Here is a 14,239-nt window from a genome sequence, read left to right on the forward strand (position 1 = left end):
GGAATATACATTTGGTCATCTGAATGACCAAACATAGGGGCACCTATGTGGCTTGGTCAGTTAAGTGTCTGACTTCAGCTCAGGTATGATCTCATGGCTTGTGAGTTCAAGCCCCGCATCAGGCTCTGCTGACAGCTCACCACCTGGACCCTGCTACAGATTCTGTGTCTCCTCCTCTTCTCTCTGCCCCTTCCTCACTCGTACTCTGTCTCTCTCAAAAATAAGTAAACATTAAAAAAAAAAAAAAAGAATACAATTATAAAAAATGAATGACCAAATGTGTATTTCTGTCATATATACTTGGTCTTTGTCCACAGTTCCTCACTCACAGCTCCCAAAACTTTCCGAATTTCCTAAGGGAAGAAAAATTAAAATGTTTCTGTTTCTCTCTCTCATTATGTTGAGGTTACTTTTACATTTACTTATTTTTTTGAGAGACAAAGAGACAGGGCACAAGTTGGGGAGGGGCAGAGAGAGAGAGGGAAACACAGAATCCAAAGCAGGCTCCAGGCTCCAAGCTGTCAACACAGAGCCTGACGCGGGGCTCGAACTCACAAACTGAGAACATGACCTGAGCCGAAGTCGGACGCTTAACCGACTGAGCCACCCAGACGCCCCTGTTGAGGGTACTTTTTAACCCTACCACAGGATGGGGGCTAGTTGCTAGGAGAACCTACTTTTTGGTTAGAGGGTTAGAACTCTCAGTCCCATCCCCCTGACCTCCAAAGAGGGGAGTGTAGAAAGGAGAGGAGCTGGAGGTCAGATCATTTGCCATTGACCAAAGATGTAGTCAATCATACCTGTCTAATGAAGCCTCCATAAAAACCCAAAAGGCCAGGGTTGGAGAACTTCCAGGTTGGTGAACACATAGAGGTTCAAGGAGAGTGACTTGCCTAGAGAGGTTATGGAAGCTTTGCACGCTTTCTGCATATCTTGCACTCTGGTTCTCTTCTGTCTGGCAGTTCCTGGGTTATGTCCTTTTATAATAAACTGGTAATACAGTAAGGAAAATGTTTCAGTTTTGTGAGCCACTCCAGCAAATTGATTGAACCCAAGGAGGGAGTCATTGGAACCTCCAATCTGTAGCCATTGGTCAGAAGCACAAGTGACATCCTGGACTTGTGACTGGCATCTGAAGTTGTGGAAGGAGGGACAGTCTTATAGACCTGAGCCCTTAACCTGCAGGATCTGATACTGTGTCCAGGTAGATAGTGTCAGAGTTGAATTGAATTGTAGGACACCCAGCTGGTTGGTATCTGAGAATTTCTTTGGTGGTTGGGAAAAACCCCTTTCGTTCATTGGAATTAGTGTTCAGAATCATTAGATACACAAAGGTTTAATTCTTTAAGCATTGACTCTGCTTCCTTTTTTTTTTAATGTACTTATTTATTTTTTAATTTATATTCAAGTTAGCATATAGTACAATAATGATTTCAGGAGTAGAATCCAGTGATTCATCCCCTACATATAACACCCAGTGCCTCTAACCTCACTCCTTTGAATTCAGTTATTATTTTTTTTAATCATGCATTTCACTTTATGTGTACAACCTTAGGCATCTTGTACTTTCTTTACTATCATTTTATATCTGTTGTTTCACCATACATGTGAAATATCTTAGACCCCTAACATGAATGGAGGCTTCTTAAAGCCATTGGCTCTCTTCTTACATAAATGTGCCTATTTTATATTTCAAAGTGTTTCAAAAAATTGCTGCTTTCTTGAGCAAATAGAAGAAGGTTTATCATGTCCTTATTTCTCCACATTTTGTTCCCAAGATTTTAAGTTGAAAACTCAGAGTCAGCCATCATCTCAGCACTAGATGGCACTTGTGCATCACAACTAGTCATATAACACCTAACGGTTTTTGTGACAAGCGAATGATCTACAAATATAATGTTTGGAATCCCTATGTGGACTTTACTTAAAATAGGAAAATGAAACAGGAGGACACCTACTAAGTACAGTTGCTTTGTAAATACATGGTTGAAGAATATTTTGAATTCATAATCATTATTTCATTATCATATCAATAGGTAATCTGTTCTCCATGCATACCTTCTTAGTCTAATGTTGCCGTAAAGTTGAAATTTGTTTTAAAGACCTGTTTGCTATTCATCATGGTTAATTGTACAGCTCCTTACATTGATTCATACCTAACTCTAAGCACTTATTATTCTTTTGTAGGATATAAGAAACTACATGGTTTTGGTTTGAGTATGAATCCTGTAGATACCACTGAGGAGATTGTAAGCATCTCCCCTTTACTGCTGAGAAAACAGAAGCTCAGAGATGTTACTCTGCCCAGCACTAATAGCTAATAGGTAGAACCTTTATTCAAACTCGAGTCTGTTGGATTTCAGAGCCCGGGTGTGCTGTTTCCATTACTCTGATGGTGCCAGGTTTAGTCAATACCCATTCATGTTAAAGTAACTGGATGACTAGTGCAAATGACTGATGTTGGTTTCTTTCTCATATGAGAGATACAACTCAACACCCAAAAAACAAAGAACCCAATTAAAAAATGGGCTGAATACGTAAACAGACATTTTTTCAAAGAAGACATCCAGATGGCCAACAGACACATGAAAAGATGCTTAGCATCACCCATCATCAGGGAAATGCAAGTCAAAACTATAATGAGATATCACCTCACACCTGTCAGAGTAGCTAAACTCAAAAACAAAAAACAAATATTGGTGAGGATGTTGAGAAAAAAGGAACCCTAATGCTCTATTGGTGGGAATGCAAACTGGTATAGCCACTGTGAAAAATAGTATGGAAGCTCCTTAAAAGGTTAAAAATAGGGGCACCTGGGTGGCGCAGTCGGTTAAGCGTCCGACTTCAGCCAGGTCACGATCTCGCGGTCCGTGAGTTCGAGCCCCGCATCAGGCTCTGGGCTGATGGCTCGGAGCCTGGAGCCTGTTTCCGATTCTGTGTCTCCCTCTCTCTCTGCCCCTCCCCCGTTCATGCTCTGTCTCTCTCTGTCCCAAAAATAAATAAAAAAACGTTGAAAAAAAAATTAAAAAAAAAAAAAAGGCTAAAAATAGAACTGCCCTGTGATCCAGTAATTGCAGTATACTGGGTATTTACCTTAAAAAGGGATACATGAACCCTTATGTTTATTGCAGCATTATTTACCATAGTCAAGATATGGAAGTAGCCCAAGTGTCCATTGATAAATGAATGGATAAGGAAGATGTGATACACACACACACACACACACACACACACACACACACACACACACGTGATGGAATATTATTCAGCCATAAAGAAAAAACAGTGAAACCTTGCCATTTGCAACCTGGATAGAGCTAGAGAGTATTATGCTAAGTGAAATAAGTCAGAGACAGATACCATATGATTTCACTCATGTGTGGAATTTAAGAAACAAAATGTAGGCAGCACCTGGGTGGCTCAGTTGGTTGAGCATCTGACATCAGCTCAGGTCATGATCTCACAGTTTGTGAGTTTGAGACCCTCATTGGGTTTGCTGCTGTCAGCACAGATCCTGCTTCAGATCTTCTATTCCCCTTTCTCTTTCTCTCTCTGTCCCTTCCCCACTTGTGCTTTCTTCTCAAAAATATATAGAACATTTGAAAAATTAAAAAAAAAAAAAAAAAAAAAGAAAGGAGCAAAGGGAAAAAACAAGAGAAATGCCAAGAGAGCAAACTGATGATTACCAGAGGAGAGGTGGATTTATGAAGGGGATTAAAGAGTACACTTATCATGATGAGCACTGAATAATGTGTAGAATTCTTGAATCACTGTATTGTACACTTGAAGTTAATATAACACCATATGTTAACTATACTGGAATTAAAATTGAAAACAAAAAATACTTAGAGATGACAAAATAAAATAAAATGGAAACATTCAATAAATGTTAACCATTTGGGTGTTTTTATACATTGTGTAACATGAGAAATAGCCATACTGTTTTGTGTAATGTATGAAATAGAATTTGAGCTATTGCTAAACTGACCATACATCCCCATTTACAGCTACTGTCCTCGTGGTTATTATTGGCACTTACTTCTTACTCTAAAAAGAGTTCTGATGTAAATAATAAATTATCTGATCCGCCTAGCTAGAGCCAACTTTGTTACAGAAGAGCTTTGTGCCCATGGATTTGTTCTTGTAAGTTTGTCTAAAGTGAAAGTTCCTCGGGGTGTCTGGGTGGCTCAGTCGGTTAAGCATCCGGCTTTGGCTCCGGTCACAATCTCACGGTTCATTGGTTTGAGCTTCACGTAGGGCTCTGTGCTGACAGCTCAGAGCCTGGAGCCTCCTTCAAATTCTGTGTCTCCCTCTCTCTGTGCCCCCTGTTCTGGCATAGAATAGAGTTATATGTGTATATATTAGGATCCTTCACATTCTGGTGTTAACTTCTCTGGGATCAATACGTACTTGCTCTTTACTAACTAATACAGCTTTGAGCAAGTTAGTTGACCTCTTTAAAGCTAGAAGCTTTATCTTTAAAGTAAGAATAACATTATATGTACCTCCTATGGTTGTGTAAATGAGGTAATGTATGAAAGCAAAACATAGAAAGTACATAAATGAGAGGTGTAGACAGATATTTCACTTAAGGAAAAAGCATTGCCACAAGGTACTTAGATACATTGGAAGCTGAAAAATTGGAGTAGATGGCACTTAACTAAGGTCGTTTACAATAATAAAATCTTAACAAGCTTCAAAAGCTATTCTGTTGTTTTTATATTATGGCAAATTTCAAACATTTGTAAAAGTAAAGCAAATAGCATGAGAGAGCAATGAACCCATGAGGTCCCTATCAGTTAGCTTTCAACAATAATAAAATACATGGCCAACCTTTTATAACTTAAAAAAAATAACTTTAATGAAATATTTTACATATTATGAAATTCACCAATTTGAAGTATTCGGTCATTTGTACAAATATGCCAAGTTATGCACCCATCCATCATCATAAATCAGTTTTCAGACATTTTCACCCCCTTGGTAATATTCCTCCTACCCATTTACAGTTAATCCCAATTTTCACTCTCAGTTCTAGGCAACCACTGATCTACTTTCTATCTGTATGGATTTACCTTTTCTGGACATTTCACGTCAGTGGAATCATAGTGTGTGATCTCTTGTATGTAGCTTCTTTCATTTAGCACAGTGTTTTTTGAAGTTCATCCATGTTGTAGCATTTATCAATCAGCAGTTCATTTCTTTTTCTTGATGGATTCCAAGTGTATTCCATTATATAGGTAATACTAAGTTTTGTCTACCGTCACAGGGGCCAGTCTTTTATCATCCGTATTTTTGTCCTTTCCCTCTGTTTCATACCCCTATTGAATTACTCAAAAGCTATTTTTAATTTCATAAGTATGATAGCTTAAACAACGATTGTATGTTCCTGCTTTTTATTTTTCTTTTCCCAAACCATCTCTCTCTCTCCTTGTTCATCTTGTCTCTTTTCTTTTCTTTTCTTTTTTTCTTCTTGTTCCAGGAGTCTTTTTTATTTGCTGTTTTTGTTTTACTTGACAATGAAGAGCTGTCTAGGTCATAAACTTTCAAAAGATAGAGACAAGTTCATTATTTTCTCACTTCAGTGAAACTTCATACATGCTCAGTGGCAAATCCAGAGAGTGATGATTTCTAAAATCATTTCCAAATCTTTCAAGTCAGCTTCAGTGTTATATGTTGGGCTGGATCTATTTATTTCTGATTCTCATGGGTGATTTGTTGTTGTTGTTGTTTTTGTTTTTGTTTTTTTTAACTCAGGTTGTTGGAAGAGGAGCCTTTGGAGTAGTCTGCAAAGCTAAATGGAGAGCAAAAGATGTTGCCATTAAACAAATAGAAAGTGAATCTGAGAGGAAAGCTTTTATTGTAGAGGTAAGTTGAGATCTTATTTCCATTGTGTAATTCTTTACCTAAGATACTCTATGAATTTAATATTGTGAAAGAAGTTGTTTCTCAGTTGTCACTTCTCTGTATACTTCAACCTCAGCAATTTGGTAGATCCAAAGATAATGCCATGGAAACATTTTTCATTCACACTCTTAATTCTGATTAAAAAGTAGAGGAAAAGACTCTTAACTAACTACATAAGTGAATCATCCCTTTATTAAAATATAGTCTCATCCATGTAATTCAGATCTATTTCAAGACACAGAATTTAAATTTTAAAATAGAAAAGAAATGATATTTTCTCCCATTATCTAAAATTAAGGGAAATTTTATGCATTCATTTTTGACTGAATATTTTTAGAAATTCAAATGAGATCATTTTACAGGGAAAAATTTCAAATTTGATTATTTCACATTTAGCATGAAAATCTACAACTATTCTCTTACAGATTTGATGATGGAGAATTCAGTAATTGAGATTATTCTATTGTCAGATTTATTCTTAATTTTGTACTATGTTGTATATTAAATTATAGTAGTTCATTAAGTCCGGTTTTGGGGTGCCTGGGTGGCTCAGTCGATTAAGGGTCTGACTGGTTTCTGCTCAGGTCATGAACTCATGGTTTGTGGGTTAGAGCCACATGTCAGGCTCTGAGACGTTCTTGCAGAGCCTGCTTGGATTCTTTCTCTCTTTGCCCCTTTCCAACTCATGCACAGCTCTCTTCTGCCTCTCTCTGTCAAAAATAAACTTTAAAAAAATATCAGTGGTTTTATCACTTTTTAACCAGTGGATAAGTGGTCTTTATCTTACAAACCTTTCTGAATTTGTTTGTGATTATATTTAATTATAATTTCAAAGTATACTTTATGATATTTTTAAATGTATAACATGGAGACTGAGAACCTAGTTGGGATATGACGAAGTGGATTTTTGTAATTAATTGAATGAGTTGAGAAATGCTGATAGTTTGGGGTCATCATGAAGAAAAGATGATCTCTAATAGTATGCTCCGAGAGTCTGGCCTCAGCCTTGCCTTACTCATGATATTTGTTTATGGTTTAGATAAGGTCTAAAAGTGTATTGGCACTTTCACAAAACTAGGTAAAAGCATATGTGTTAAACACTAGGAATCAGGACTTGAAAAGATTATAATAGCTTGGATAAAAATTTTTTATCAAGGTTATATATACATATAATTGAGATTGTCAAATAGTCCACATATTCTTTTTTTTTTTTCTTTTTTTAAAGCTTTATTTTATGTACCATAAAATTCACCTGGAAGTACAACTGAATGGTTTTTAAGAGATTCACAAGGTTGGGACACACTTCTTCCTTCATTAGTTCTGAGACCTTGGGCTCCAGTCTCCCACAAAGCAATTGGTCTTCCCTCTACCCCACCTCCTCTGTGTGTCTCTCTCACCTTCAAATTCGATTTCTTTCATTTACAGATCTTTGACTCCCTTGCCTGCAGCCAATCCCTTCTAATCCCATCTCTCAACTCCAGATAGTTTATCAGAGACACATCTCTTCCAGAGAGACATTCAGACATCAGAATTTAAAAATAAAATACATAGGGGCGCCTGGGTGGCTCAGTTGGCTGGGTGTCCAACTTTGGCCCAGGTCATGATCTCGCAGTCCGTGAGTTCCAGCCCCACATTGGGATCTATGCTGACAGCTCGAAGCCTGGAGCCGGCTTCGGATTCTGTGTCTCCCTCTGTCTCTCTGCCCCTCCCCTGCTGGTGCTCTGTCTCTCTCTCTCTCAAAAATAAGTAAAAAAATTTTTTAAGTGTAAAAATAAAATAAATAATTAATAAAGACTTTATAGCACTAGCCCAGTGCTCACCTCCCCTATGAAAACCACGTGATGAATTCTATCAGGTCACTTCTGGAAAGACCTTGGCTCTTTCTTTATATATTATCATCCTACCTAAAAAGAGCAATAGGTGTTCTCACAGGCTGCTACCTTCAATCTGTCATCCCTTCCACTGAGTTATGTCTCTCAGACAAACTTTCAGTAAGACCCAGACAGAGAGCCTGGTTCAGACTCCTTTGTGTCATCACCCTGGCCTCTACCCCAATAAGTGGGTACAGTACTTTTGGTTGAAGGCCTAGGCTCCCAACAACCACAGCCTAGACTTTCTGAAACCAAGGAGAGAAGGAGGGGAAGAAACTAGAGGAGAGAGATGCACACTGGGCTTTGGATCAGCCACATTGGATGTGAGTCCTCTACATGTTCTTACTTTGAAAACTTTTATTCCCTTACCTTCCTTCCCATCAAGTTTTCTGCTTCTCAGAGGCAACTACTTTGAGCTCATTCCTTACTTTTCTTTGGTATCCCCCAATCCAGATACTCTTTGCTATATCAAAGAAACAGCCTCTAATATTTGGGATGATACAGAGGCATCACTAAGCTGTTTGAAGTCAGGAAGGGAGGGAATCTTTGGTCTACCTTTCAGCCAGTCTCTCTGTTCCATTATTGCCTTATTTGCATAGGTACCTGGTACTCCCAACCCTTTGGAGATTTTATGAGATAAATCTCATTGCTTCTCATTTTTTCTTTTCTTTTCTTTTTTTTTTTTTTTTTTTTAGATCTGCTGTGTCCGTTACTGCTAATCATTTGCTTTCCAACTTCAAAAATGTGTTGTTGTCTTCTCATTTCACATTGTCTTTATACTTCTTTGTGCCTTGAAAAAATGCCTTTAATGTTTTAGTAGGATTTGAGGAGGGAGCAGGAATACTTACATAATCTGCTATCTGAAGCTCAGTCCTGAACCTTAAGATGAAATATAATAAATATGTATTTATAATAAATGAATATAATAAATAGTGATATTCTTGTGTTAGGACTGAAAATACACAGATGTTGGCTGTAGAAAAATATAGCTTTCTACTAGCATATAGTAAAAAAGTTTATCTTTTTGGACTTCATATGAGCCAGCAGTATAATGTAAATAATACGAGGAAGAGAAAGGAAAAGACATGAAAGAGAGAAGAAAGAGAGTAAGGTGCAGTTTGGAGGGACACATAAACAGATGTTTGAGATGTAGAGCAAGAGAAACCGTATAGCCAAACCTCTTACTGACCTTAGTGTGATTCATTGGATTGGGGAAGATTAAAGCTGGAAGTAGGAAGAATAGCTAGGAGAACACACGGCAGTTACTACAGCAGTCATGTTACTAAGGCAGTGGTAGTGGGAATGCAGAGGAGGCAATTAATTCAAGACATAGGAGAAGGAAATAGGGAAGACAGCACACATATGCAGAAAGAGTGCAGATTTTAAGTCAGATAAACCAAAGTTCAAACCCTGGCTATACCACTTCCTAGCTGTACGATATTTAACAGCTCACTTAACCCTCTCTGAGCTTTATCTTAAAGGTCCCTCTCCTTTTAAGGTAGAAATGACAATACCTACCTTGCAGAGTTGTGAGAATTATATGGTATCTATAAAGTACCTCCCCAATGCCCGGCACAGAGTAGATAGACTATTCAGCCATAGTTATGAAGATGATGACAATGATATGGCTTCTTCTGGCTTCAGTAACTCAGCTCAGTGCCATCTCTGGGATAGTGTCCTAACATTTCTTGGCAAAGTTTATTCTTATTTGTACTTACCATGACTTGTTCATAACTCCTGTTACAGCACTTTGCACATTACCTTAATTATTTGTTTACATGTTCATCTCTCAACTAAAGCATGAGAGCTCTAGGGCAGGGAATCTTTGCCATCCTGGGCAGGCATTTATGACCACAGTGCCTGCTTACATAGTGAATGATGACTGTTGAGTGATTGAACTAATGTTTTGTACAACCATGAAATTACAATGATGCTGTGAAATCAGTTTCTCATAAGTTAGCACCTTTTAAAAGAAACCTTAATTTGTTACAGCTTCGACAGTTATCCCGCGTGAACCATCCTAATATTGTAAAGCTGTATGGGGCCTGCTTGAATCCAGTAAGTTTGTCACTTTTTCATTGTCACCCATCTGTAAGCAGTGACACGGTAAATGTTTGAGGGGATGTAGTTTTTGAAGCTGTTTTGAGCTGTTAGATTATTTCAAAAAAATTGCATTTTATGTATTTGTTTCTAGTCTGTTAACAACACAGTATATTGGAGGAATCATCTTAGGTGGTCTCATCCAGTAAACTCATCGTGTTATGAGATTTAGGACATCCTGTGACAGCATCTACTCAGCACTGGAGAAAGTTCTCAAAGATCTTGTGATTATGTGTTCACATTCATTTCCACTCTTAGTGGGCCCCTTGTATAGAAGACAGAGTCTTGGGTCCCCTTTTCTTTCTGTTAATACCATTCACATACTAGAGACCAAAAGAATTTTTAATGCATTTATAAAATTAAAGATTGAACTGAACTATCTTGCCCAAATCACCTAAGATGCCACAACACTGTAGTTAATTATTCTGACATGTGTTTCTTTTAGGTGTGTCTTGTGATGGAATATGCTGAAGGGGGCTCTTTATATAATGGTGAGTGTCATTAGACTTGTCTTTATCTAGTAGAATAAAATTGAAGAGATCTTAATATACACTGTTAGTTGCTTAATGTTCTTCACAGTTTACCCTCAGAATCCCAAAAGGAGGTAATTAAAAAAAAAAAATCTGCTAAAGATTAGAAATGAAAAGATGAAATGCTGCAGCACTGGTATATGAAATTTAGAAGTCTAAGTGGTACTTTTCATAATACTAAAAGCATTTAAGTAAGGTAAAATTTGCTTTTTAAACAGATTTTAAAATATCTTCATACTTTTAGTGTTTTTGTTTTTTGCCCTCTCTTAGCTTTGAGCCTCCTCATTTGAGAACTCTTTAACCAAACTTCCATTTCATTCTGCATAATTTGCTCTCTTTAGAAAAATAAAATTGTGAAAACTCCCTTCACAGAACGTTTTAACAATGAAGGACACTGTGTCATTTAGTTATTTTTATAGAACAGAGCTAACTTTTTCACTCTTGCAAAACACCGTGTAGTAAATATATTGTTGCATTTATATAAAATAAATTGTTGCATTCTATTTTTTAAGTTAGTATTTTATTTAAATTTTTATTTATATTTACTGTGTTCATCATTGTTAATGGGTAGCTCTCATACTCCCATTGTTTTATTTGATTGAACTATTTTTAGTTTTTAGCTATTGTAGAAAGCATAATTGTAAACATCTTGATTTACATTGTTTTGTTTCCTTCTGTACTACTTCTCTGTATCTCTGTTACAATAGTATGCTATCATATTGTTTATAATTTACATTATTTTGTGAAAGACAGTATCAGTGGAAAAGTGATAATATATATTGATTTTGCCAGATAGAGCATATATATAACCTTTACTAGAAGTACTATTAGATTTTAGGTACTTATATGGTATGTATCCATTTGAAATTACTAGATATTTCTATCTTTATATTTAGAAAATAATTAAAAGCAGGACTGATGGGAACATATGTAGAAATAGACCTGGTCATGTGTTCCGACAGTGCTTGCATTCACCCTGTGTCTTTTGTTATATGCAATAAAGTTCTTTTTAGTTTGTGCCTTTCTTTTGCAGTGCTGCATGGAGCTGAACCATTGCCATATTACACTGCTGCCCACGCAATGAGTTGGTGTTTACAGTGTTCCCAAGGAGTGGCTTATCTTCACAGCATGCAACCCAAAGCTCTAATTCACAGGGACCTGAAACCACCAAAGTAAGTTCTAATAGTGCAGTGTCTTGCTCTCCTTCTCTCTCTCTCTCTCTCCATTCCTCCACCACACCACTCCCCCCCCACCACCACCACCACTTTCTAATTCAAGCTAATTGTTGCACATGATTTTCTCTTTTCTCTTCCCTTTGGCTTGTTTGAGAGTGTTTATTTTTAACTCACCTTCATTATTTAGTTATTTAAGCTTGCATTTTAAAATGTTCTGTTTAGTAGGATTTTAATTTTAGTTGAATTTTTATTTTTAATAATTCTTGCTATGGATTTGCAAACTTCTAGAATTGGTAAGGCTATAAATTTATTTTGTGCCTGCTGTATATATCATTGCCCCTAGACAGTTCCGTGAGATCAGAGACAAGTTTGTCTTGTTCCCTACTATATCCCTAACAGCTAGCACAATGTCCACACATAGTAGACATTTTACAAAAATTTACAGAGTGGTTATTATTTGCCCTTTTAGAGGAAGGCAAAAGAACGTTTCTGGCATCTGGGGAGAAATTGAAAATCTTCTGGATTTCTCCATATTGAGGATCCTAGGATCACAGTTCCCTGAATAAGTATTTTAAAGGGTGAAACTTTGGGGTTTTTTTTTGTTTGTTTATATAGGTATTCAGTTAAAGAAAACATACAGGTATTGTTCCCTTTTCTCTCTGATTATTTTCTTCTTTATCCACTTGTGACAGAGTCTCCACATGCCATTCTCTCGTTCTCTACCCCCCAGCCACCACATCAGCCTCATATAAGAGGTTTCCCCTAGGAAATCAGTTTCAAGTATTCCGTTCTCTTGATGCAGGTTTAAAGCATTAAAGTGCCCCTTCTGGGTACAACTTGTCACTCTCATGTCTAATCTGATACATTCTACATAGGTTTCAGCTCTTGGAATCACTTGTTCTCACTAGTGTACCTTATTTCTACTCCCAGGCTTAAACTGATTTCTCTTTCCCTGGGTCCCTGGTCAAATAATGTTCAAGACCCAGATTCATGACACCTTAATTTTTTTAACTTGACTCCAGAGGCTAGTACCTTAGCAACCTGTTTTGCCTAGTGAAGAAGAAATCACTTTGTCTTTTTTTTTTCCTGTTTATGAAGATCGAGTCCTGTTTTTCCTCTCTTAATTAACATACAGCTGAATTATCAAAACAAACTCATGAGAATCATAGCTCTTATCCAACAACAAATTGACTATTGATTCAAAGGATCCAGGCAAGCATCAGGTACAAAGCATCTTTTTTCTGGAGAAGCCAGAAACCATCAGATGGAACTTCCAAAAATATCCCTTTTCTTCTATTAGGGCATGTTTTGGCTTTGGAATAACAAAACAATGTACATGAAAATACAAAAGGAAGTCCTTTCAGTTTTCCAATATCTTTTCTATTCCATAATTATACAACTTAAGTGACTGCCTTCATTCTCCATCTACCTATACCCCATAAATCCATAAATGTTAGGTTTATTTAGCCAACCTACTTAGACTGGATATGTCCTACTAAAATCATTTGTGTATAGGAACTCTTCCTTTTGTCTTAAATACCATCAGTATACTTACAAGAAGTCTGGCCTAAGTCATTCATTCCTCTTGGTCATCCTTCTGATTGTACTCATCCTATAGTATCGCAGATTGTCTTTGGGGCACTTAATGCACAAATTGGGCTTTAGAGTTAGAATTGATTTTTCAGAATGTAGTGGGGAGAAGAAAATTCTTTGGAATGGCTATGCTTACATAAATAATTATATATACAAGTCCACATGCTCTATTATTATCACTGGAAAACTGAATTCGTTGGTCGAGAGGAGTTCCACGGAATGGGTGACTCAGTCGGTTAAGCTTCCAACTCGATTTCAGCTCAGGTCATGATCTCATGGTTCGTTGAGTTCAAGCCCCACATCAAACTGCACGGACAGTGTGGAACCTGCTTGAGATATTTTCTCTCTCTCTCTCTCTCTCTCTCTCTCTCTCTCTCTCTGCCTGCCCCCCCCCCCCAAAATAATTGAACTTAAAAAAAAAAAAAAGGCAACTGATGATTTGGTTAGGTGTTTTATAGAATATCGACTTGTGTTTGTACCCCTATTTTATTCTTCTTTTGCAGGTTCATTTGTGTAATACTTCAGAAATAAAAATGTGTTTTGGTCCCAGCTGTGTGAATGAATATAAGCCTGCAAAGATCACTTAGGTTCATATTTCAGTGAACCTTGAATGTCATGCTCATGGCTGATGACCTATCAAAATCTTATGAGTAAAGGAATACTAATTGTAATAATAATAATATAAAAGTCATTCAGAATAAACTACCTTGATATACCAATATGAAACAAGGAAACCAGTTAGAGTTCTTATCTTGGGTAAAGAGTAGAGCTGGAACAAGAACAGTAAAACAGGAAACTTTTTGTTGAAGGACATATAAAGATAAATTGCATTTAACATTCTTTCCACTTCAGTTAGCATAGTATTTGTGACCTAATGGAGATGTATATAGTAGTTTATCTGGTTTATCCTAGTCATGCTGGACTGAAAAGAAACTCTCCAGTTAGAAATTTAGTATAAAATTATATACAAAAATTTATAAAATTTATAATTTGAATGAATTCCATTTCTGCTTTCGAATATTACTACAATGTGATGGTACAGATTATCTTTATTTTCTGTTTG

General features: G+C 36.8%; 1 protein-coding gene across 5 annotated transcripts in view; it reads left to right on the top strand.

Annotated features, from left to right (window-relative positions):
• The window catches only part of MAP3K7 (mitogen-activated protein kinase kinase kinase 7), an 80,861-nt gene that overhangs the window by 10,036 nt on the left and 56,586 nt on the right, over positions 1-14,239 (top strand). For all 5 annotated transcript variants that reach the window (XR_008298470.1, XR_008298471.1, XR_001431466.3 and 2 more), the window contains exons 2-5: positions 5,758-5,868; positions 9,771-9,836; positions 10,324-10,369; positions 11,442-11,580. Coding sequence is in view for 2 of the 5 variants with exons in the window: in XM_015081237.3 (XP_014936723.1) it covers positions 5,758-5,868; positions 9,771-9,836; positions 10,324-10,369; positions 11,442-11,580 (362 nt within the window). In the remaining 3 variants the exon portion in view is untranslated. The remainder of the gene's footprint in view (positions 1-5,757; positions 5,869-9,770; positions 9,837-10,323; positions 10,370-11,441; positions 11,581-14,239) is intronic.

The sequence above is a fragment of the Acinonyx jubatus genome, chromosome B2 (assembly GCF_027475565.1).
Source record: "Acinonyx jubatus isolate Ajub_Pintada_27869175 chromosome B2, VMU_Ajub_asm_v1.0, whole genome shotgun sequence".
NCBI lineage: Eukaryota > Metazoa > Chordata > Mammalia > Carnivora > Felidae > Acinonyx > Acinonyx jubatus.